This window comes from Somniosus microcephalus, chromosome 7 (assembly GCF_052327205.1).
Source record: "Somniosus microcephalus isolate GS21.2 chromosome 7, FLI_Smic_1.0, whole genome shotgun sequence".
In the NCBI taxonomy this organism is placed as follows: Eukaryota; Metazoa; Chordata; class Chondrichthyes; order Squaliformes; family Somniosidae; genus Somniosus; species Somniosus microcephalus.
The window spans coordinates 34,304,204-34,325,825 of record NC_140993.1 but is presented as its reverse complement, the minus strand read 5'-3'; the positions used below and the strand labels follow the sequence as shown (position 1 = coordinate 34,325,825).

General features: G+C 46.3%; 1 protein-coding gene across 7 annotated transcripts in view; it reads left to right on the top strand.

The window, feature by feature from the left end:
- LOC147114602 (receptor-type tyrosine-protein phosphatase mu) overlaps positions 1–21,622 on the top strand; it is a 1,110,132-nt gene that overhangs the window by 778,653 nt on the left and 309,857 nt on the right. For 3 of the 7 annotated variants that reach the window (XM_085992392.1, XM_085992389.1, XM_085992388.1), the window contains one exon: positions 1,899–1,928. The exons of the other annotated variants lie outside the window; for them this stretch is intronic. In XM_085992392.1, coding sequence (XP_085848518.1) covers positions 1,899–1,928 — 30 coding nt within the window. The remainder of the gene's footprint in view (positions 1–1,898; positions 1,929–21,622) is intronic. 7 annotated transcript variants of the gene reach the window in all.

The window sequence follows — 21,622 nt, the reverse complement described above, 5'->3', positions numbered from 1 at the left end:
TAATTCATTTGTACTTTGTGACGTTGATGAGTTAGGCAATCATAGAATAGAAGCCATGATTTCAATGCTGGCAATTTATTTAGGCTTGAAGGAGATTTCCACCTAACATGATATAAAAGTTCACAAGAAGCTGCTCGTACTCCATTTCTTCTAAAACTCTGTTTCCTCTGCATAATGTTCAGTGGTGTGAAGTGTTCAAATAAGAAAGTGAAACATCTGGGATAGAATAAGGTTATTTTTCATAAATCTCTTCCAAAAATCAAGTGGATTTTATATGCCATTGGTCATAGCGAGACACAGGATATACTGTAGGTTCCGATAGCAACTGTTGTAGGGACATAGGAACCGGAGTAGGCCATTCAGCCCCTCAAACCTGTTCTGCCATTCAATTGGCTGATCTGTATTGCAACTCAATTTACCCGCCTTGGTTCTGTAACTTTTAATGCCCTTGGTTAACAAAAACCTAGCAATCTCAGTTTTGAAATGTTCAGTTGACCTAGCCTCAACAGCTTTTTGGGGGAGAGAGTTCCAGATTTCCACCAGCCTTTGTGTGAAGAAGTGTTTCCTGACATTATCCCTGAAGCTATTTTTCCCACATTTCCGTGGCTCTTGGCGTTGAAGTTCAGGGGGATGATCAGGAAAGCCCCCATGGAAACTCGGACTCAGAATGTTTTGTTAAACAGGTAGATGGATGAAATTTATAATAAAAACAGAAAATGATGGAAACACTCAGCAGGTCAGGCAGCATCTGTGGAGAGAGAAACAGAGTTAACGTTTGCAGGAACTGAGCGGGAGTAGGAACTCACACCAGCATCCTCCTTCCTCACACTGTTGAGCATTACTGCTCGCTGCCCAGTGTCACCTCCATCTTCCATAAATTTGAAAAGAACATTCCCATATTGATTCCTTCTGCTTTACTATTTCTTGGAAATATTGGTGACAAAAAAATAATCTGCTGTTATAAGTAGGGTTACAATCTAATGCTGTCTTGTGCCAAATATTGACAAGTGATTTTAGCAGAAACTAATTGGACTTCCCAAACTTCTCAGCAGTTGCTTTTATATGGCCGCTGTTTAAATTCGGATTCTGCAAGACTGGCATTCATGAGCTGGCTCCCAGCATTTATATTATTAACTCCAGCTCCCTTACTCCCATGAAAAACTGAGTCTCGTAATTCTGTGGCCAGGATAAGGGAACGGATTTAGTTGTGTAACTGCTGGAAGTTGGGTGATGGTCATTGGTCCCCGGGAACCCAAATGAATAAAAGCAGAAATTACTCAATGTTGCACCATCCGCTGTGCAACTATAAAGGAAGTATGTGTAAGATATTAATACTCCATAGCTTTTCAGGGCAATGGAATACAGGAAACTTCGTGATATCCGGCACCGACGGGACCGGCGTGATGCCGATCTATGAAAACTTCCGGACAGACCAGCGCTAATGTTGAAGGATACGGAGGTTTTCATCTCCGTATCTGACAACAAACACTGTTGCTTAGCAACAGCTTGTAAACAGTCGGCCCGTACCTTGGAAGCGTCTCTGTAGCTTAGCAACAGCTTCAGAGAGGCTTTCCAGAGACTGACTGTTTAAAAAAAATGCTAGGAGAAGAAAAAAAACCTAACAAAACGGCTGCTGATTTCTGCCGTTAGATCGAGGTTTCCGGACATACAACTTCCGGATAAACCAAAGTTTCCTGTATATATAGCGTGTTGTTTTGATTCTCCAATCATTCTTATGTGCTTTCACTTAAGCTGCAACCACCACAGCTTTTAATATTTTTTTTTATTAGGGAGAGAGTTAATTTAGATTTTCTTTTGATCCATTAATATTTGCTTTTCTTTTCCTTCCATTCCATCCTTTCCCACTGCCTAAATCCTTCAACCATCCCACCTGGCAGAAGAAGCTCTCAGTCCTACACTTATTACCTGTAAGTAACTGCTTTGAAAATGAACTGCTCCATGCTTTAATCCATTCTTTTCCATGCACAACATCTGTTTCATTCGTGTTTTTTGTTTCAGGCACCTGGGATTCTAGCAGGTATTCCAGATATGCCTCAGAGATTTGCTATCTGTTATTTGTTTTAATCACCTAAAGTAATCCACTTCTAAGATTCGAATGCAGACGCACAAACTGTACTGGAATGTTTTAGACTAATAATTACCCATATTCTGCAGAACAAGTTTTTTTTTTTATTCGTTCATGGGACGTGGGCGTCGCTGGCAATGCCGACATTTTATGCCCATCCCTAATTGCCCTTGAGAAGGTGGTGGTGAGCCGCCACCTTGAACCGCAGAGGGCAGTTAAGAGTGGGTCTGGAGTCACATATAGGCCAGACCAGGTAAGGACGGCAGATTTCCTTCCCTAAAGGACATTAGTGAACCAGATGGGTTTTTACGACAATCCGGTAGTTTCATGGAAAAAAAATCATAGTTTTTAATTCCAGAATTATTTAATTAACTGAATTTGAATTCCCCAGCTGCTGTGAGTGGGATTTGAACTCATGTCTCTGGATCATTAGGCCTCTAGATTACTAGTCCAGTAACATAACCACTGTGCTACCGTACTCCCAAGTTGCATTAATTAAAGATGTTATTGAATTCACATGGTTTTAGAGGAGAGACACAGTTGTCCCTATGGTTTCGAGTGTAAATGTTCCAGTAGCAAACTGAGCCACGACGATCAGGAACTTTCACGGTTCAATCCCTCTTTTGAGCTGATTTCATTGCTCTGCGCTGTGCTGGCTTCAGTATCCCTGGACCTACACAGTGTTCCTCCTCAATCCTGATCACGATCCAGTGATTCATGTGGACAGTGGGTGAGAATAGGATGGGGCTCAGCTGCGATGACCTCACAATCTAATAGGCTACTGTCAAGTCTCACACTTGGACAAGATACTGCGGAGTTTTTGGCTCCCATGCAACTGTACCTCAGCGTGAGTCAAATTTTAAAAAATTGAAAATCAGAAGAGAAACTCCGGGGTTTTTTTTTAAAGGGAATATGCTGCAGGAAAGACAAAACCCAGGGTTAGGACAATGAACCTGCAGCCTTTCCCCATGTGACAGAGAAAGGGTCTCACCATATAAACAATGTTGAAAAGTGCTAATTTAGGTTCATGAACATGACGAGGTTGTCACCGGTGTTCTCCATAAATTTTTTTGGGGTGCGCGGCCCCTTTAACGGGCTACACGGCCCCATTCAAATTTCCGCGCGTGCGTGGTTTTTCTATTCAAAAGGTCGGCGACCAGCTTGCGCGGGACCACCAGACCTCTGCATGGCCGCGTGCCCGTGCAGCTTAGCGGGAACATTGGCTGTCACCATGCGGTGACAGTCATACGCGGTGTAATCGCTTACCCACAATACAGGGGAAAAAATGAAGTATTGAGCAAGGGAAAGAAAGGACAGTAATTGCAAATGGTTTAATAAATATTCACTGAGCTGTCACTGCCATAAACATGAATTATTAAGCAGGTCTTTCTGATTTAGACTATTCTTTGTGCAACATAGAGGTTTAGAGAAATGTTACTAAGATTGGCAAAGGACAGTGTGTCGTGCTGAAGCAGATAATTAAACAGTCACAGTTTGAGTACTAAAAATCTTGCTTTACTAGTCGGAGCAGAATCAAATTTCAAGCCCATCAGTATATGCAAATAAAAAGCAGCAGTGAGCAAACTGTGAATGGTCAATCTGGACGTTGGTGTGCCTGTAAGCTTTGGTAGTGATGTGAAGTAATAACAGTAGAATGGGAGCATAAACTGGCAGGCTGGGAGCCACTTTGTTGCTGAGTGACATGTCTTCAGTAGGAATTCATTTGCCTTCAGTAGGAATAAAGAGCAATCAGTTTTTTTTTTGTTTTATTTTCTGTCACTTTCTTTGGAGAGAAAATTAAAGGGAACTTTTTTTTTAAGTTGGCAGATACCCTGCCTCCCAGAGTGCGCTTTATACCAGCAATTAATATACCACACAGCAGCTAAGCTTTCAGTGCAGCTAAAAACTCTATGCTGAGGCTACACTGTCCCTTTATGCTACCAGTCCGATGTATGTGAATGTAATTTGCAGTTCGAGAGGCTGGAAGGAGCTAATAGGCGTTTCTGTGGCCGTAGACGTGAATCCAGGATGGTTTGTTGCCTCCCTGGTGCCGGGGTCAAGGATGTCACTGAGCGGCTGCAGGGCATTCTGGAGGGGGAGGGTGAACAGCCAGTGGTCGTGGTCCACATTGGTACCAACGACATAGGTAAAAAGAGGGATGAGGTCCTGCAGCAAGAATTTAGGGAGCTAGGTGAAGGATTAAGGAGCAGGACCTCAAGGGTTGTAATCTCTGGATTACTCCCGGTGCCACGTGCTAGTGAGTATAGGAATAGGAAGATAGAACAGATGAATGCGTGGCTAAAGGGATGGTGCAGGGGGGAGGGCTTTAGTTTCCTGGATCACTGGGTCTGCTTCTGGAAAAGGTGGGACTTGTACAAGTCGGACGGTTTACACCTGAACCAGAGGGGAACCAATATCCTTGCGGGGAGGTTTGCTAGCACTGCTGGGGGGGGTTTAAACTAACTTGGCAGGGGGATGGGGTACAGAGTGGAGCTATAGTAGGGGGTGATTTACAGCCAAATACAGAGGGAAAAACAAGTCAGCTGGGAAGGCAGAGCAAATATGTGAAGGCAAAAGAGAATATGGCAGGGCTGGAAGGCATTTATTTTAATGCAAGGAGTCTTGCAAATAAGGTGGATGAACTGAAGTTGTTGTTGAACACATGGGAGTACGATATTGTTGCTATCACGGAGACATGGTTGAGGGAGGGTCAGGACTGGCAGCTCAATATTCCGGGGTATAGAATCTTCAGGCGAGACAGAGGGGGGTGTAAAAGGGGAGGGGGTGTTGCAATATTAATTAAGGAGTCAATTACTGCTGTAAGGAGGGATGATATATTAGCGGGTTCCTCTAATGAGGCCATATGGGTAGAACTTAAAAACAAAAAGGGGGCAAGCACTTTGCTGGGAGTGTACTATAGGCCCCCAAACAGTCAGGGGGAGATAGAGGAACAGAAATGTAGGCAAATCTCAGAAAAGTGCAAAAATAATAGGGTAATAATAGTGGGGGATTTCAACTTCCCCAATATAAATTGGGATAGTCAGAGTGTGAAAGGCTTAGAGGGTGCAGAATTCTTAAAGTGCATCCAGGAGAGCTTTTTGAGCCAACATGTAGAAAGTCCTACAAGAGAGGGGGCGGTACTGGACCTAATTCTAGGGAATGTAGCTGGGCAAGTGGTGGAAGTGTCAGTAGGAGAGCATTTTGGTGACAGTGACCATAATTCGGTGAGATTTAAGGTGGTCATGGAAAAGGACAAAGACGGCCCGGAAATAAGGGTTCTAAATTGGGGGAAGGCCGATTTTAATATGATAAGGCAGGATCTGGCCAAAGTGGACTGGGAGCAGCTACTTATAGGAAAATCCACATCAAAACAGTGGGAGACTTTCAGAAGGGAAATAGAGAGAGTACAACGCCAACATGTTCCTGTAAAGGTCAAGGGTGGGACCAACAAGCAAAGGGAACCTTGGATGACAAGGGATATACAAAAATGCATTAGGAATAAAAGGGGGGCTTTTGGCAGTTACAAAAGACTAAAGACGGAAGAAGCCCGAGAGGAGTATAAAAAGTGCAGGGGCGTACGTAAAAAAGAAATTAGGAGGGCGAGGAGGGGCCATGAAATAACACTGGCGAGCAAAATAAAGGAAAATCCTAAGATGTTTTATAAGTATATTAAGGGCAAGAGGATAACCAGGGAAAGGGTAGGGCCCATTAGGGACCAAAGTGGCAATCTGTGTGTAGAGCCAGATGAGGTAGGCGGGGTTTTAAATGAATTTTTTGCATCTGTGTTCACTATGGAGAAAGACGATGCAGACATAGAAATCGGGCAAGGGGACTGTGACATACTTGAACATATTAGCATCGAGAGGGAGGAGGTGCTAGCGGTTTTAGCAGGCCAAAAAGTGGATAAATCCCCAGGCCCGGACGAGATGTATCCCAGGCTGCTGTGGGAGGCAAAGGAGGAGATTGCAGGGGCTCTGACACAAATTTTCAGAACCTCTCTGGCCACAGGGGATGTACCAGAGGACTGGAGAACAGCTAACGTAGTACCATTATTCAAGAAGGGTAGCAGGGATAAACCAGGGAATTACAGGCCAGTGAGCCTAACATCTGTGGTAGGGAAATTATTGGAAAAAATTCTGAGGGACAAAATTAGTCTCCACTTGGAGAGGCAAGGATTAATCGGGGATAGTCAGCATGGCTTTGTCAAGGGTAAATCATGTCTGACAAATCTGATTGAATTTTTCGAGGGGGTGACTTAGGGGGGTGGATGAGGGAAATGCTGTGGATGTGGTTTACATGGACTTCAGTAAAGCTTTTGACAAAGTCCCGCATAGGAGACTGGTCAAGAAGGTAAGAGCCCATGGGATCCAGGGTGCCTTGGCGCGTTGGATCCTAAACTGGCTGAGTGGCAGGAGGCAGAGGGTGATGGTCGAAGGTTGCTTTTGTGACTGGAAGCCTGTGTCCAGTGGGGTACCTCAGGGATCGGTGCTGGGTCCCTTGTTGTTTGTGATCTACATAAATGATTTGGATGAGAATGTAAAAGGTATGATCAGTAAGTTCGCAGATGACATGAAAATTGGTGGGGTGGTAAATTGCGAGGAGGAAAGCCTCAGGCTACAGGACGATATAAACGGGTTGGTCAGATGGGCGGAAAAGTGGCAAATGGAATTTAACCCTGAAAAGTGCGAGGTGATGCATTTTGGACGGACAAATAAGGCAAGGGAATACACAATGAGTGGTAGGACCCTAGGAAGTATAGAGGGTCAGAGGGACCTTGGTGTACATGTACATAGATCCCTGAAGGCAGCGGAACAGGTAGATAAGGCGGTTAAAAAGGCATATGGGATACTTGCCTTCATTAGCCGAGGCATAGAATATAAGAGCAGGGAGGTTATGATGGAGCTGTACAAAACGCTGGTGAGGCCACAGCTGGAGTACTGTGTGCAGTTCTGGTCGCCTCACTATAGGAAGGATGTGATTGCTTTGGAGAGGGTGCAGAGAAGATTCACCAGGATGTTACCTGGGATGGAGCGCCTCAGCTATGAAGAGAGGCTGGACAGGCTGGGGTTGTTTTCCTTGGAGCAAAGAAGGCTGAGGGGGGACCTGATTGAGGTGTACAAAATGATGAGGGGCATAGGTAGGGTAGATAAAGAGGAACTTTTCCCCTTAGTAGGGGGGTCAATAACAAGGGGGCATAGATTCAGGGTAAGGGGCAGGAGATTTAGAGGGGATTTGAGGAGGAACTTCTTCACCCAGAGGGTGGTTGGAATGTGGAACTCAATGCCTGAAAGGGTGGTAGAGGCAGGAACCCTCACAACATTCAAGAAGCATTTGGATGAGCACTTGAAATGCCATTGCATACAAGGCTATGGACCAAATGCTGGAAAATGGGATTAGACTGGACAGGGATGGATGGGCGGCGCAGACACGATGGGCCGAAGGGCCTCTTTCTGTGCTGTAAAACTCTATGACTCTATGACTCTATGACTAAAGATGTTTTGTTTCTTCAGCTAACTTTTAGGTATATTTTCTGCATTGTACGTGTTCTTTGGTGGGTTACTATCTAATGCAACAAATCCTTAAGGTTTATCATAGAAGGGCACTGCTACATCCAATACTTGTCACCTTCACCCAAAATACTGTGCCAGGCAGCAATGTACCCTCTTACAGTGTTACCAGCCAGGACATGGGCTGCAAATAGAAACTGCTGAAATTGGTTTGAATGTTGAATTGATAGCCAAGTAAGATTAGAGTCATTTTGTGACGTAAATTATAAATTGTTTTCTCAAGCATACCAACACAATATTGCATGAACATCTGCACTGTTAACACTCTGGTGTCTTCAAACTTCAGGGGGTAGATTGTCTACAGCGGCTGGGAGGCAATCTGGCCGAATGGATTGCCAGCCCTTTATAAATCGGGAGGGTTCCTCAATGGATGGGCGATTCGCACCTCCAGGTTACCACCCAGGCCGTGAAGATGAAAATTACCCCCATGATGTTTTAGATGTATACCATCAAATATAGAAGTTTAAGGGGTGAACTAATTGAGGTGCTTAAGATAATAGTTGATTGGGTAGATAGAGAGAAGCAAGCTATTTCCTCTGGTGGGGGAGGGGGGGGATGTCCAGAACAAGGGGGTCATAACTTTAAAATTAGAGCTAGGCTGTGCAGGGGTGATGTCAGGAAGCACTTCTTCACACAAAGGCAAAAGCAAAATACTGCGGATGCTGGAAATCTGAAATAAAAACAGAAAATGCTGGAAATACTCAGCAGGTCAGGCAGCATCTGTGGAGAGAGAAACAGAGTTAATGTTTCAGGTCGATGACCCTTCGTCAGAACTGGAAAAAGCTGGAGATCGAACAGGTTTTTAAGCAATTGCAGGGGCAGGGAAAGGGGGGAGGGGAGGAAAGAACAAAAGGGAAGGCCTGTGATAGGATGGAAGGCAGGAGAGATTAAGAGACATTTCGGTTGGTTGCGCCAGGGATTAGCGCCTAAAGAGGGCAATAACTGGGGCGATAGCGTTTAGCGCCTCGCCCCATATTGAGTATGCATTTAGCGCTAACGCTTAGCGCCCGCTCATGGGCGCAGGCTAATTATGATGTCATCTGAGTGTGCAACGCCTTTTCGGCGCCCCAGACGGGAAATTCAGTGGCGCCCCCCTCCGTAGCACCTGGCGCCATTAGTGACAGCTTTCCTGGGCCTTACCAAGTCGCTTTCGGGCTGGAGGAGCGTTATTTAAAGGGGACTGGTGTGGTTTAAAAACGGCACACATTTCTGGTGCACAACTTCCTCGAGAGCTACAAAGAGTTGCTGACCTGCACACTGAGAGCCATTTGACCACTGGGCCCACGCTGGCAGAGGAACAGCAGCCTTCTGACCATTGCCTTGCTGTTGGTGAGCCTTGACAACGGGGAACCTTCCTGTAGGCACTTATTATGGGGCCTGCATTGGAGGGGAACGTCCTGCTGCTGAATCATCTGGAAAGGGCACTGAGACGCTGGGAGAGGGGGGCGGGCATGGCCAGACGGAGGAGGGCCAACAGACATCGACACAGCAGACCTTACGCTGGCAGAGTTTTCCGACAGCCGGAGGAGCAGTGTGTCAGAAGGCTGCGATTTAGAAAGGAGGTGCTGACTGAGCTGTACCAGCTGCTTCCGCCAGATCTGCAGCCGGTCTGATACCCCCAAGCCTGTGAAGGGCAAGATGCATGTAAATAGCAGGCATGGCCATTGTAAATGAAGAAAGTGTTTCATTACACAAAATGTGGTTCCTTCAAACATGAGAAAGCTATGGCAACAGAAATCAAAACTAATACATTGGCACATAACTGACTCTCACACCCGGGAGACTGTCCAAAACATAAATCACATTCCGACCATCTTCCTTGGCCTTGATTCCACTGCGCCAACCAAAGCATCCAATGCCCCATCAGTGAGGCGTTCCGCCCTCTGCCTCACCCTTTCCATTTCTTGCTAGGCTGGTGCGCCACAGGTAGGCTCCCATGCTTTGAAGGCCTACAAGGCAGTGAGTGTGTCTGGTGATGCCAATTGACCTGCCCCTTTAAGAGCTGGCCGGCGCCAGTGTGTCTCAGGGAAAGTGATTATTGAAAGCACCTGCGCTGCACCCCGCCGCAGCGATATTGGGTAGCGCCTCCGCGTTAGCGCCTTAAGAGTCGCGTGCAGCGCCTGATTTACCGCCGCAAACACCATCAGGGGCGCAACGACCCAATATCGCGCCAGGTGGCGCTAAGTCGCAGCTGGCGGTACTCTTAGCGCTTCGCCAGGTCTAACGCCCCAAACGGGGCTATACCGAATTTCTAGGCCATTAAGAGATGGTGCAAGGCAAAAGGAGATGGCAATGGGACAAGTTAAGAAACAAAAGATGGTTCTAGATGAAGTGTAAATGGCACTGGCAGAATGGAAGACAGCTGCCATGTGGGAGAGAGAAAATATAAATAAATGAAAAAAAAAAAGAATGGGGCAGAGGTTATGGTCTGAAATTGTTGAAATCTATAGCAAAATACTGCAGATGCTGGAAATCCGAAATAACAACAGAAAACGCTGGAAAAACTCAGCAGGCCAGACAACATCCGTGGAGAGAGAAACAGAGTTAACGTTTCAGGTCGAAACCCTTCTTCAGAACTGAGAAAAAAGCAGGAAATGAAACAGATTAACCCATCGTTTCAGCCTGTTCTTGCCCGACGGAACTTATCTCTTCCTATCTTGACTCTATCTTTTCTCCCCTTGTCCAGTCTCTTCCCACCTACATCCGCGACTCTTCGGACGCCCTCCGCCACTTTAACAGTTTCCAGTTTCCTGGCCCCAACCGCTTCCTTTTCACCATGGACGTACAATCCCTCTACACCTCCATCCCCCACCCGGATGGCCTGAGGGCACTCCGCTTCTTCCTTGAACAGAGGCCCGACCAGTCCCCATCCACCACGACCCTCCTCCGCCTGGCTGAACTTCTTCTCACATTGAACAACTTCTCCTTTAACTCCACTCATTTCCTCCAAATCAAAGGCGTTGCCATGGGTACCCGCATGGGTCCTAGCTATGCCTGCCTTTTCGTGGGCCATGTGGAACAATCTTTGTTCCAGTCCTACTCGGGTCCCCTCCCTCACCTCTTTTTCCGATACATTGATGACTGTATCGGTGCCGTTTCCTGCTCTCGTCCCGAACCTGACAATTTCATTCACTTTGCCTCCAATTTCCACCCTTCCCTCACCTTCACATGGTCCATCTCTGACTCTTCCCTTCCCTTCCTCGACTTCTCCGTCTCCATCTCTGGGGATAGGTTATCGACCAATATTTACTACAAGCCCACTGACTCCCACAGCTACCTGGACTACACTTCCTCCCACCCCGCTTCCTGTAAGGACTCTATTCCATTCTCCCAGTTTCTCCGCCTCCGCCGTATCTGCTCCGACGATGCCACCTTCCACACCAGTGCTTCAGACATGTCTTCCTTTTTCCGCAACCGAGGATTCCCCTCTACCGTGGTGGACACTGCCCTCGACCGTGTCAGTTCTATCTCCCGCACCTCTGCCCTCACCCCTGCCCCTCCCTCCCGGAACCACGATAGGGTTCCCCTTGTCCTCACCTTTCACCCCACCAGCCTCCACATTCAACGGATCATCCTCCAGCATTTCCGCTACCTCCAAAGTGATCCCACCACCAAACGTATCTTCCCCTCCCCTCCCCTTTCAGCATTCCGCAGGGACCGCTCTCTCCGAGACACCCTAGTCCACTCCTCTATCACCCCAAACAGCCCTTCCCCTTCGCCTGGCACCTTCCCGTGCAAGCGGAGGAGGTGTAACACCTGCCCCTATACCTCCCCCCTCCCCACTGTCCAGGGCCCCAAACACCCCTTCCAGGTGAAACAGCGATTTACTTGTACTTCTCGCAATCTAGTATACTGTATTCGCTGCTCACGATGCGGTCTCCTCTACATTGGGGAGACCAAACGCAGATTGGGTGACCGCTTTGCGGAACACCTCCGTTCAGTCCGTAAGGGTGACCCCGAGCTTCCGGTCGCCTGTCATTTCAATTCACCGCTCCATTCCCACTCGGACCTCACCGTCCTTGGCCTCTTGTACTGTTCCACGGAAGCTCAACGTAAACTCGAGGAACAGCACCTCATCTTCCGATTAGGCACTCTGCAGCCTTCCGGTCTCAATATCGAGTTCAACAATTTCAGATCATAACCTCGGCCCCTATTTCATTTTTACTTATATTTTTCCACTCCTTTCCTCCCCCCCACTTTCCTTTTGTTTCTCTCTCACACCTGGCAGCTATCTTTTGCCCTGCCAGTACACTTTACACCTAATCCCAGCCTATTACCATCTCGTCTAGCTTCTAATCTCTTTTACTTCTTTTGGTTCTTTTATTCTTTTGTCCGATCGCAGCCCTGCCTTCGATCTAGTTCCTTTTCTCTCCAGTTTTGAAGAAGGGTCAAACCCGAAACGTCAACTCAAATTTCTCTCCACGGATGTTGCCTGACCTGCTGAGTTTTTCCAGCATTTTCTGTTGTTATTTCGGATTTCCAACATCTGCAGTATTTTGCTATCGTATCAGATTAAAAGGCCAGTTTGGGGGCTGGGAAATGGGGGAGGGGATGAAAGAACAAAAGGGAAGGTCTGAGAGGTGAAGAGACATTAAGAGATATTCAAGACGAGACGAGATGGTAATAGGACAGGTAAGAGACAAAAGACGGCTCTAGATGAAGTGTGAAATGCGTTGGCAGAATGAAAGACAGCTGCCATGTGGGAGAGAAACAAAAAGGAAAAGGCACAAACCAAAGGTGTGGATAAAAAATATATAAAAATATAATAGGGGCCGAGGTTATGATCTGAAATTGTTGAACTCGATATTGAGTCCGGAGGCTGTAAAGTGCCTAATCGGAAGATGAGGTGCTGTTCCTCGAGTCATTTCAATTCACCGTTCCATTCCCACTCAGACCTCACCGTCCGCGGCCTCTTGCGTTGTTCCACGGAAGTTCAGCGTAACCTCGAGGAACAGCACCTCATCTTCCAATTAGGCACTTTACAGCCTTCCGGACTCAATATCGAGTTCAACAATTTCAGATCATAACCTCGGCCCCTATTATATTTTAATATTTTTTTTATCCACACCTGTGGTTTGTGCCTTTTCCTTTTTTTCTCTCATAGAAACATAGAAGATAGGAGCAGGAGTAGGCCATTCGGCCCCTCGAGCCTGCTCCGCCATTCAATGCGATCATGGCTGATCATCCAAATTCAGTACCCTGTCCCTGCCTTCTCCCCATATCCCTTGATTCCTTTAGCCTTAAGAAATATATCTAACTCCTTCTTGAATATATTTAATGAATTGGCCTCAACTGCCTTGTGTGGTAGAGAATTCCACAGGTTCACCACTCTCTGGGTGAAGAAATTCCTCCTCCTCTCTGTCCTAAATGGCTTACCCCTTATCTTTAGACTGTGACCCCTGGTTCTGGACTCCACCGCCATTGGGAACATCTTTCCTGCATCTAGTCTGTCTAGTCCTGTTAGAATTTTATAAGTTTCAATGAGATCCCCTCTCATTCTTCTAAACTCCAGCGAGTATAAGCCCAATCGACCCAATCTCTCTTCATACGTCATTCCTGCCATCCCAGGTATCAGTCTGGTGAATCTTCGCTGCACTCCCTCCATGGCAAGAACATCCTTCCTCAGATAAGGCGACCAAAACTGCACACAATACTCAAGGTGTGGTCTCACCAAGGCCCTGTACAACTGCAGCAAGACATTCCTGTACTCGAATCCTCTCGCCACGAAGGCCAACATACCATTTGCCTTCTTAACCGCCTGCTGCACCTGCATGCTTACCTTCAGCGACTGGTGCACAAGGACACCCAGGTCTCGTTGCACTTCCCCTTCTCCCAATCTATTGCCGTTCAGATAATAATCTGCCTTCCTGTTTTTGACACCATAGTGGATAACTTCGCATTTATCCACATTATACTGCATCTTCCATGCTTCTGCCCAATCACCCAACCTGTCCAAATCATACTGGAGTTTCTCAGCATCCTCCTCACAGCACACACGCCCACCCAGCTTTGTGCCGTCTTCAAACTTGGAGATATTACATCTAGTTCCCTCGTCTAGATCATTAATATATATTGTGAATAGCTGGGGTCCTAGCACCGATCCCTGCGGTACCCCACTAGTCACTGCCTACCACTCGGAAAAAGACCCGTTTATTCCAACTCTTTGCTTCCTGTCTGCCAATCAGTTCTCTATCCAAGTCAATACATTGCCCCCAATCCCATGTGCCTTAATTTTCATGCTAATCTCTTATGCGGGACCTTATCGAAAGCCTTCTGAAAGTCCAAATACACCACATCCACTGGTTCTCCCTTATCTATTCTACCAGTTACATCCTCAAAAAATTCCAGTAGATTAGTCAAGCACGATTTACCTTTTGTAAATCCATGTTGACTTTGTCCGATCCTGTGACTGTTTTCCAAGTGCTCTGCTATTACATCTTTTATAATGGACTCTCGCATTTTCCCCACTACCGATGTCAAGCTATAATTCCCCGTTTTCTCTCTACCACCTTTTTTGAATAGTGAGGTAACATTAGCTACCCTCCAATCCATGGGAACTGTTCCAGAATCTGTAGAATTTTGGAAAATGACCAGCAATGCATCTACTATTTCTAGAGCCACTTCCTTAAGTACCCTAAGATGTAGATTATCAGGCCCTGGGGATTTATCGGCCTTCAATCCCATCAATTTCCCTAACACCATTTCCCTGCAAATACTGATTTCATTCAGTTCCTCCCTCTCATTAGACCCTATGTTCCCCGACATCTCTGGGAGGTTATTTGTGTCCTCCTTTGTGAAGACAGAACCAAAGTATGTATTTAATTGGTCCCCTGATTCTGACTTCACCAATCTTTTTCTCTTCACGTATCTATAGAAGCTTTTACAGTCAGTTTTTATGTTCCCTGCAAGCTTACTCTCATACTGTATTTTCCCCACTCTTAATTAATCCCTTTGTCCTCCTTTGCTGAATCCTAAACTGCTCCCAATCCTCAGGTTTACTACTTTTTCTGGCCAATTTATATGTCCTCTCCTTGGATCTTATGCTATCCCTAATTTCCCTTGTTAGCCACGGTTGAGTCATCTTTTTTGTTTTATTTTTATGCCGAACAGGGATGAACAAATTCTGTAGTTCATCCATGTGGTCTTTGAATGTTTGCCATTGCCTATCCACCGTCAACCCTTTGAGTGACATTCCCCAATCAATCCTACCCAACTCGCGCCTCATACCATCATAGTTTCCTTTATTTAAATTCAGGACCCTAGTCTCTGAGTCAAATACTTCACTCTCCATCTTAATGAAGATTTCTATCATATTATGATCGCTCCGCCCCAAGGGGCCACGCACAACAAGATTGCTAATTAATCCTTTCTCATTACATAATACCCATTCTAAGATGGCCTGATCTCTAGTTGGTTCCTCAACATATTGGTCCAGGAAGCCATCCCATGTACACTCCAGGAATTCCTCCTCCACAGTATTGTTACTAATTTGGTTAGCCCAATCTATATGTAGATTAAAGTCACCCATGATAACTGCTGTGCCTTTATTGCACGCATCTCTAATTTCCCATTTAATGCCATCCCCAACCTCGGCTTTACTGTTTGCGGGTCTGTATACAACTCCCACTAATGTTTTCTGCCCCTTGGTATTTCTCAGCTCTACCTATACAGATTCCACATCATCAGAGCTAATATCCTTCCTTACTATTGTGTTAATCTCCTCTTTAACCAGCAATGCTACCCCACCTCCTTTTCCTTCTTGCCTGTCTTTCTTGAATATTGAATGCCCCTGGATGAATACTCCCACATGGCAGCTGTCTCTCATTCTGCCAGTGCATTTCACACTTCATCAAGAGCCATCTTTTGTCTCTTCACCTGTCCTATTACCATCTCGTCTCCTCTTGAATATCTCTTAATGTCTCTTCACCTCTCAAACCTTCCCTTTTGTTCTTTTATCCCCTCCCCCATTTCCCAGCCCCCAAACTGACCTGTTAATCTGTTTCATTTCCTGCTCTTTTCTCAGTTCTGAAGAAGGGTTTCGACCTGAAACGGTAACTCTGTTTCTCTCTCCACGGATGTTGCCTGGCCTGCTGAGTTTTTCCAGCGTTTTTTGTTATTGTTGAAATCTATGTTGAGTCAGGCAGGCTGTAAAGTGCCTAATCGAAAGATGAGGTGCTGTTCCTCGAGATTACGTTGAGCTTCATTGGAACAATGCAAGAGGCCGAGGACGGTGAGGTCTGAGTGGGAGTGGAGCAGAGAATTAAAGTGACAGGCCACCGGGAGCTCGGGGGTCACCCTTACAGACTGAATGGAGGTGTTCCGCAAAGCGGTCACCCAATCTGCGTTTGTTCTCCCCAATGTAGAGGAGACCACATCATGAGCAGCGAATACAGTATACTAGATTGCAAGAAGTACAAGTAAATCGCTGTTTCACCTGAAAGGACTGTTTGGGGTCCTGGACAGTGGGAAGGGTGGAGGTAAAAGGGCAGGTGGTGCATCTCCTGCGCTTGCACAGGAAGGTGCCGGGTGAAGGGGAAGGGGTTTTGTGGGTGATAGAGGAGTGAACCAGGGTGTCACGGAGGGAGCGGTCCCTTTGGAATTCTGAAAGGGGAGGTATGGGGAAGATGTGTTTGGTTGTGGGATCACGCTGGAGGTGGCGGAAATGGCGGAGGATGATCCGTTGAATGTGGAGGCAGGTGGGGTGAAAGGTGAGGACAAGGGGAACCCTATCGTGGTTCCGGGAGAGAGGGGAAGGGGTGAGAGCAGAAGTGCGAGAAATAGAACGGACACGGTCAAGGGTCATGTCAACCACAGTAGAAGGGAATCCTCGGTTGAGGAAAAAGGAAGACATGTCGGAAGCACTGATATGGAAGGTGGCATCGTCAGAGCAGATGCGGCGGAGACAGAGAAACTGGGAGTTTGGAATAGAGTCCTTACAGGAAGTGGGGTGGGAGGAAGTGTCGTCCAGGTAGCTGTGGGAGTCAGTGGGCTTGTAGTGAATGTTTGTCAATAGCCTATCCCCAGAGATGGAGACAGATAAGTCGAGGAAGGGAAGAGTCAGAGATGGACCATGTGAAGGTGAGGGAAGGGTGGAAATTGGAAGTAAAGTGAATGAACTTATCTAGTTCAGGGCGAGAGCAGGAAACAGCACCGATACAGTCATCAATGTACTGGAAAAAGAGGTGAGGGAGGAGACCTGAGTAGGACTGGAACAAAGAATGTTCCACATATCCCACAAAAAGGCAGGCATAGCTGGGACCCGTGCGGATTCCCATAGCAACACCTTTAATTTGGAGGAAGTGAGTGGAGTCAAAGGAGAAGTTGTTCAATGTGAGAACAAGTTCAGCCAGGCGGGGGAGGGTGGTGGTGGTTGGTTGGGCCTCTGTTCAAGGAAGAAGCGGAGCGCCCTCAGGCCATCCTGGTGGGGGATGGAGGTGTAGAGGGATTGGACGTCCAGTGAAAAGGAGACGGTTGGGGCCAGAAAACTGGAAACTGTTAAAGTGACGGAGGGCATCAGAAGAGTCGCGGATGTAGGTGGGAAGAGACTGGACAAGGGGAGAAAAAATAGTGTCGAGATAGAAAGAGATAAGTTTTGTGGGGCAAGAACAGGATGAAATGATGGGTCTACCGAGGCAGTCCTGTTTGTGGATTTTGGGAAGGAGGTAGAAGCGGGCTGTGTGGGGTTGGGGAATTATGAGGTTGGCGGACGTGGGGGGAAGATCTCCAGAGGAGATGAGGTCAGTGACAGTCTTGGAAACGGTGGTTTGATGTTCGGTAGTGGGGTCATGGTCCAGGTGGAGGTAGGAGGAGGTGTCGGAGAGTTGGCATTCAGCCTCCGCTAGGTAGTGGTCGGATCGCCAAACAACAGCACCACCCTTGTCAACAGGCTTAATGACAATGTTGGTGTTGGATCTGGGAGAATGGACTGCTGCAAGTTCAGAGGGAGGTAGGTTGGAGTGAGTGAGGGGTGCAGAGAAATTGAGATGGCTGATGTCATGCCGGCAGTTTGCAATGAAAAGATCTAGAGAGGTTAAGAGGCCAGAGGGAGGGGTCCAGGTAGAACAAGAATTCTGAAAACAGGAGAAAGGGTCAGTCGTGCGGGGGGAAGACTCCTGGCCAAAGAAGTGGGCACGGAGACGAAGGCGGCGGAAAAAGAGTTCAGCATCGTGCCGAGCTCGAAATTAATTGAGATAGGGGCGTAAGGGGATGAAGCTCAGGCCTTTGCTAAGGACTGATCATTCGGGGTCAGAGAGGGGAAGGTCGGAGGGGATAGTGAAAACACAGCAGGGGGTGAGATTGGAAGAAGGGGATCAGAGGAAAGTGAAGGGGAAGAAGGTTCCGGTGGGGTGATGGTGTCCAAGAGTTGTTGAAGCTTGTGATCCTTGACACCTGAAAGGAAGAAAAAAAGTTTTTTGTTAAAGCGGCGGATGAGGCGAAGGGTGAAATGGAATTGTGGACCAGGACAGCTTTGAGATAGTAAGTCGGTGCTGCTGAACAGAGAGGTCGAGAGTTCATGTGGCGGCGCATGGCATTCAGTGTGGATCTCAGGATACGGCGAGAGCAGTGGTTCGAGGAATGCTGAATATCTTGGAGATATCTGTAGTCCCGGGTGGATCCATAACATGAGGGGTGGAATTTCAGTTGGAATCCACGTGGAGTAAGTCGGAGCCAGAGACAGTTGCTGAGGAAAGATATGTGGCTGTGAAAGCAAGTTTTGGTCGATACCTGATCAAACATGAGAAGGGCGACAGAAAGCAATGAAGATGAACAAGGTAAAAGAGACAAACGGAAATCCCGTCGGAGAGAAGAGCAGAACTTCTTCAAGGTGGGCATTCTTAGAAGAGAAGTGGCAGTGACACTAATACAAAAGCAAAATACTGCGGATGCTGGAAATCTGAAATAAAAACAGAAAATGCTGGAAATACTCAGCAGGCCAGGCAGCATCTGTGGAGAGAGAGAAACAGAGTTAACGTTTCAGGTCGGTGACCCTTCGAAGGATAGATTTTTGTTTGGCAAGGGTATTAAGGGTTACAGAACCAAGGTGGGCAGATGGATTTAAGATACAGATCAGCCGTGATCTAATTGAATGGTGGAACAGGCTCGAGGGCCTGAATGGCCTCCTCCTGTTCCTATGTTCCATTCATTGATGCACTTTTCCCCCCCATTTGTTTACTAATCACTTTTGCATCACTTGTATCTTCGTTCCACTGTGATGAAAGCAATGTTTGATTCTATTTGGAATCCTCCTTGCCAATCCCCCTTATAGCTGGCTGCCTGTAGCTGCCCTCTAATTTTCACTTCCCGCTCTTGTGAGACATCAATGCCTCTGCTTGGTACCTCCCTGCTCAACGCAACTCCAACTGGGGACTGACTGGAGCGCTACTTGACCTTGCTTCCTTTTCTATCTCACTGCTCTGAACAATAGCACTTAGTGCTATTCTGCTCCAGATATCACTGCTGTTTGAATCACACCGCACAATAGGACTTTGATTCAAGTCATATTGTTTGAAACAGTGGTTAGAAGGTTTAGTTAACGTCTTCAAAATGTCGATAGAATTTTATCTCAATGCCTTCAAATTAAACGTTTTGTGATCTGCTCTCTGCATCTCAGCTTAACAGCATGCAATCTTCATTTTAAATAGTTTCTCTGTTCCTTTATTCTGTCTTCCCCAACATATATTCAACATGGAATAGGCTACATTAATATATTTTTATTGGTCAGGTTCGAAGTGCTACAATGCTATAAATCCCGAACAGGTACCAAGGATTAATGTTAATAGGGCAAGCCTCCTTAATTAGACACTATTTAGTGGCTAAATGAATAATTGTAGCCTAGACGTTATTGGTGATATTGGCATTTGAAAGCTTAACATTTTTGTATGACGTTCTGGGGTAGAAATTGATCCTCATTGCTCCCACTTTTCAGGTGGCAAGGGGGGAAAAAAGAACCAATTTCAGGGGCGCAACATCCCACGGCCGATCTGCTCCTGTGTTACCGAAGCAACCATCTTGGCAAAGGTGGCTTTGCAGGTGTCCAGGGTGGCTGCCTACAACAGGTGTTAGAGTCCTTGCAAATGTTAATGAGGGGCCTAACCCCTGTTCTAGGACCGCAACAATAGAGTAAATAAGGCAGAAGGACACAGATTTAAGGCACAGGAAACTCTTTGGTATCCGGCACCGACGGGACCGGCGTGTTGCCGGTTGATTAAAAATTCCGAATGACGGAGAGGGTTATCTACCGAGGCTATTTTTAACAAACAAAGAGTCAGACTCCTGTTATTGAGGTGTTCGGACTTCCGACCGCGCCAAGAAGCCAAGTAGTGGCAGTTTGGAGAACTACCCCCACTGACTAACTCGGCCACCGCGGGAGACTCGGACTCGGCAACATTGCCGGTTATTGAGGTGTTGTTTTCGGAGTATGAATTTTGCCGGTTAATAGAGAATTCCGGATATTTAGGTGCCGTTTAAACGAGAGTTTCCTGTAATTGGCAAAAGAACCAGAGGCGATATGAGGAAAAAATAATGTTTCTGCAGCAAGTTGTTATGATCTGGAATACACTGCCTGAAAGGGTGGTGGAAGCAGATTCAATAGTAACTTTCGAAAGAGAATTGGATAAATCCTTGGGCTTGGAGTTTCCGCTCAATTGCATTGTTTTTCTCGGAGCAATTTGCCAAAAATCGGCATAACCGGCATAAAAGATCGCGGAATTTTAAACACAAATTGCGTTCAGTGCAAATTGACTTTCCGCGATCTTTTGTGCTAGTGTTAAGACCATTGCACTAGAAGCCAGCCCCGCCCACAAAACTGGCCACGCCTCCCATGGTGAATTAATCACATTTGGGAGTTTCCGCTAATTGTGCCTGTTTGCAGGCCTTCGAGGGGGCTCCAAAAATTAAACTGGAACTTTTGGGTGCAAGGACACTAATAGGAACATTTTAAAAGCTTTTGAATGTAATTTTTTGTAAATTTACAAAGAAACTGACTACAGTACCCCAATATAACTAGGAAATAGTTTTGTATATTTTTTTTAAAGTCATTTTCAGTCATTTAAAATCGGGTTATTCACAGATGGTAGTTTGACACTGTGATAAAAAATGCTTATTTTTTGTGATAAATCCATTTTCACTGTATTAATCAAATTGTTACCAAGTTACCATTGAAAACATATTGATGTACTTGCAACCACTCAAATATCTCAAGGAATATTTTTTGAAGCGAAATTACAAAAAAAAAGATTACATTTTAAAACTCTGCGTTGGTTCATGGCAGATTTTGCCTCCATCGATATGCAAATGAATTTGAGTGGAAACTCTGGCGGGGGTGAGGGGAGGGGGTTGGTGGAAGGGGGGGGGTCGGCGGTGGGGAGAGAATACTTTTCAAAACGGGCGGATTTTTGGGGCACAATTTGCGCCCGGATTGCCGATTGCGGCCAAATCCGAAACTCTACTTCTTGGATATTTGCAGGTCTATTGGAAAAAGAGCAGGGGGGTGTGGGACTAATTGGACAGCTCTTTCAAAGAGCTGGCACAGGCACGATGGGCCAAATGGCCTCCTGTGCTGTATGGTTCTCTGATTCTATGAATCCACAACTTTCTGACTCAGAGACAGAGTGTTACCCACTGAGCTGACAACTGACACCACAGAAGTTAACAGTTGTAATATTTAATTGCAATATTTAATCATGTTATTGTGATACATGTAATTTTTCATGTTTAACACTTTTTTTTAAACCCTTATTTATGACATGAAAAATTGCAGTTGCTTGAGGGAAATAATGACAGGTGGAATGATTGTCAGATAAAGGTTGACAAATGTGTTCCACTGCACCACCTCGTGGCCAGACCTAGCAACTATGGAGTCCCAGGCTGACACATTCATGGGAAAATCCTATTTACAAGCATGACAGGGCAGACCTGAACCAGATGTGAGCACAATTAACGTGGGAAAAATTCACCGACACTGTTGACA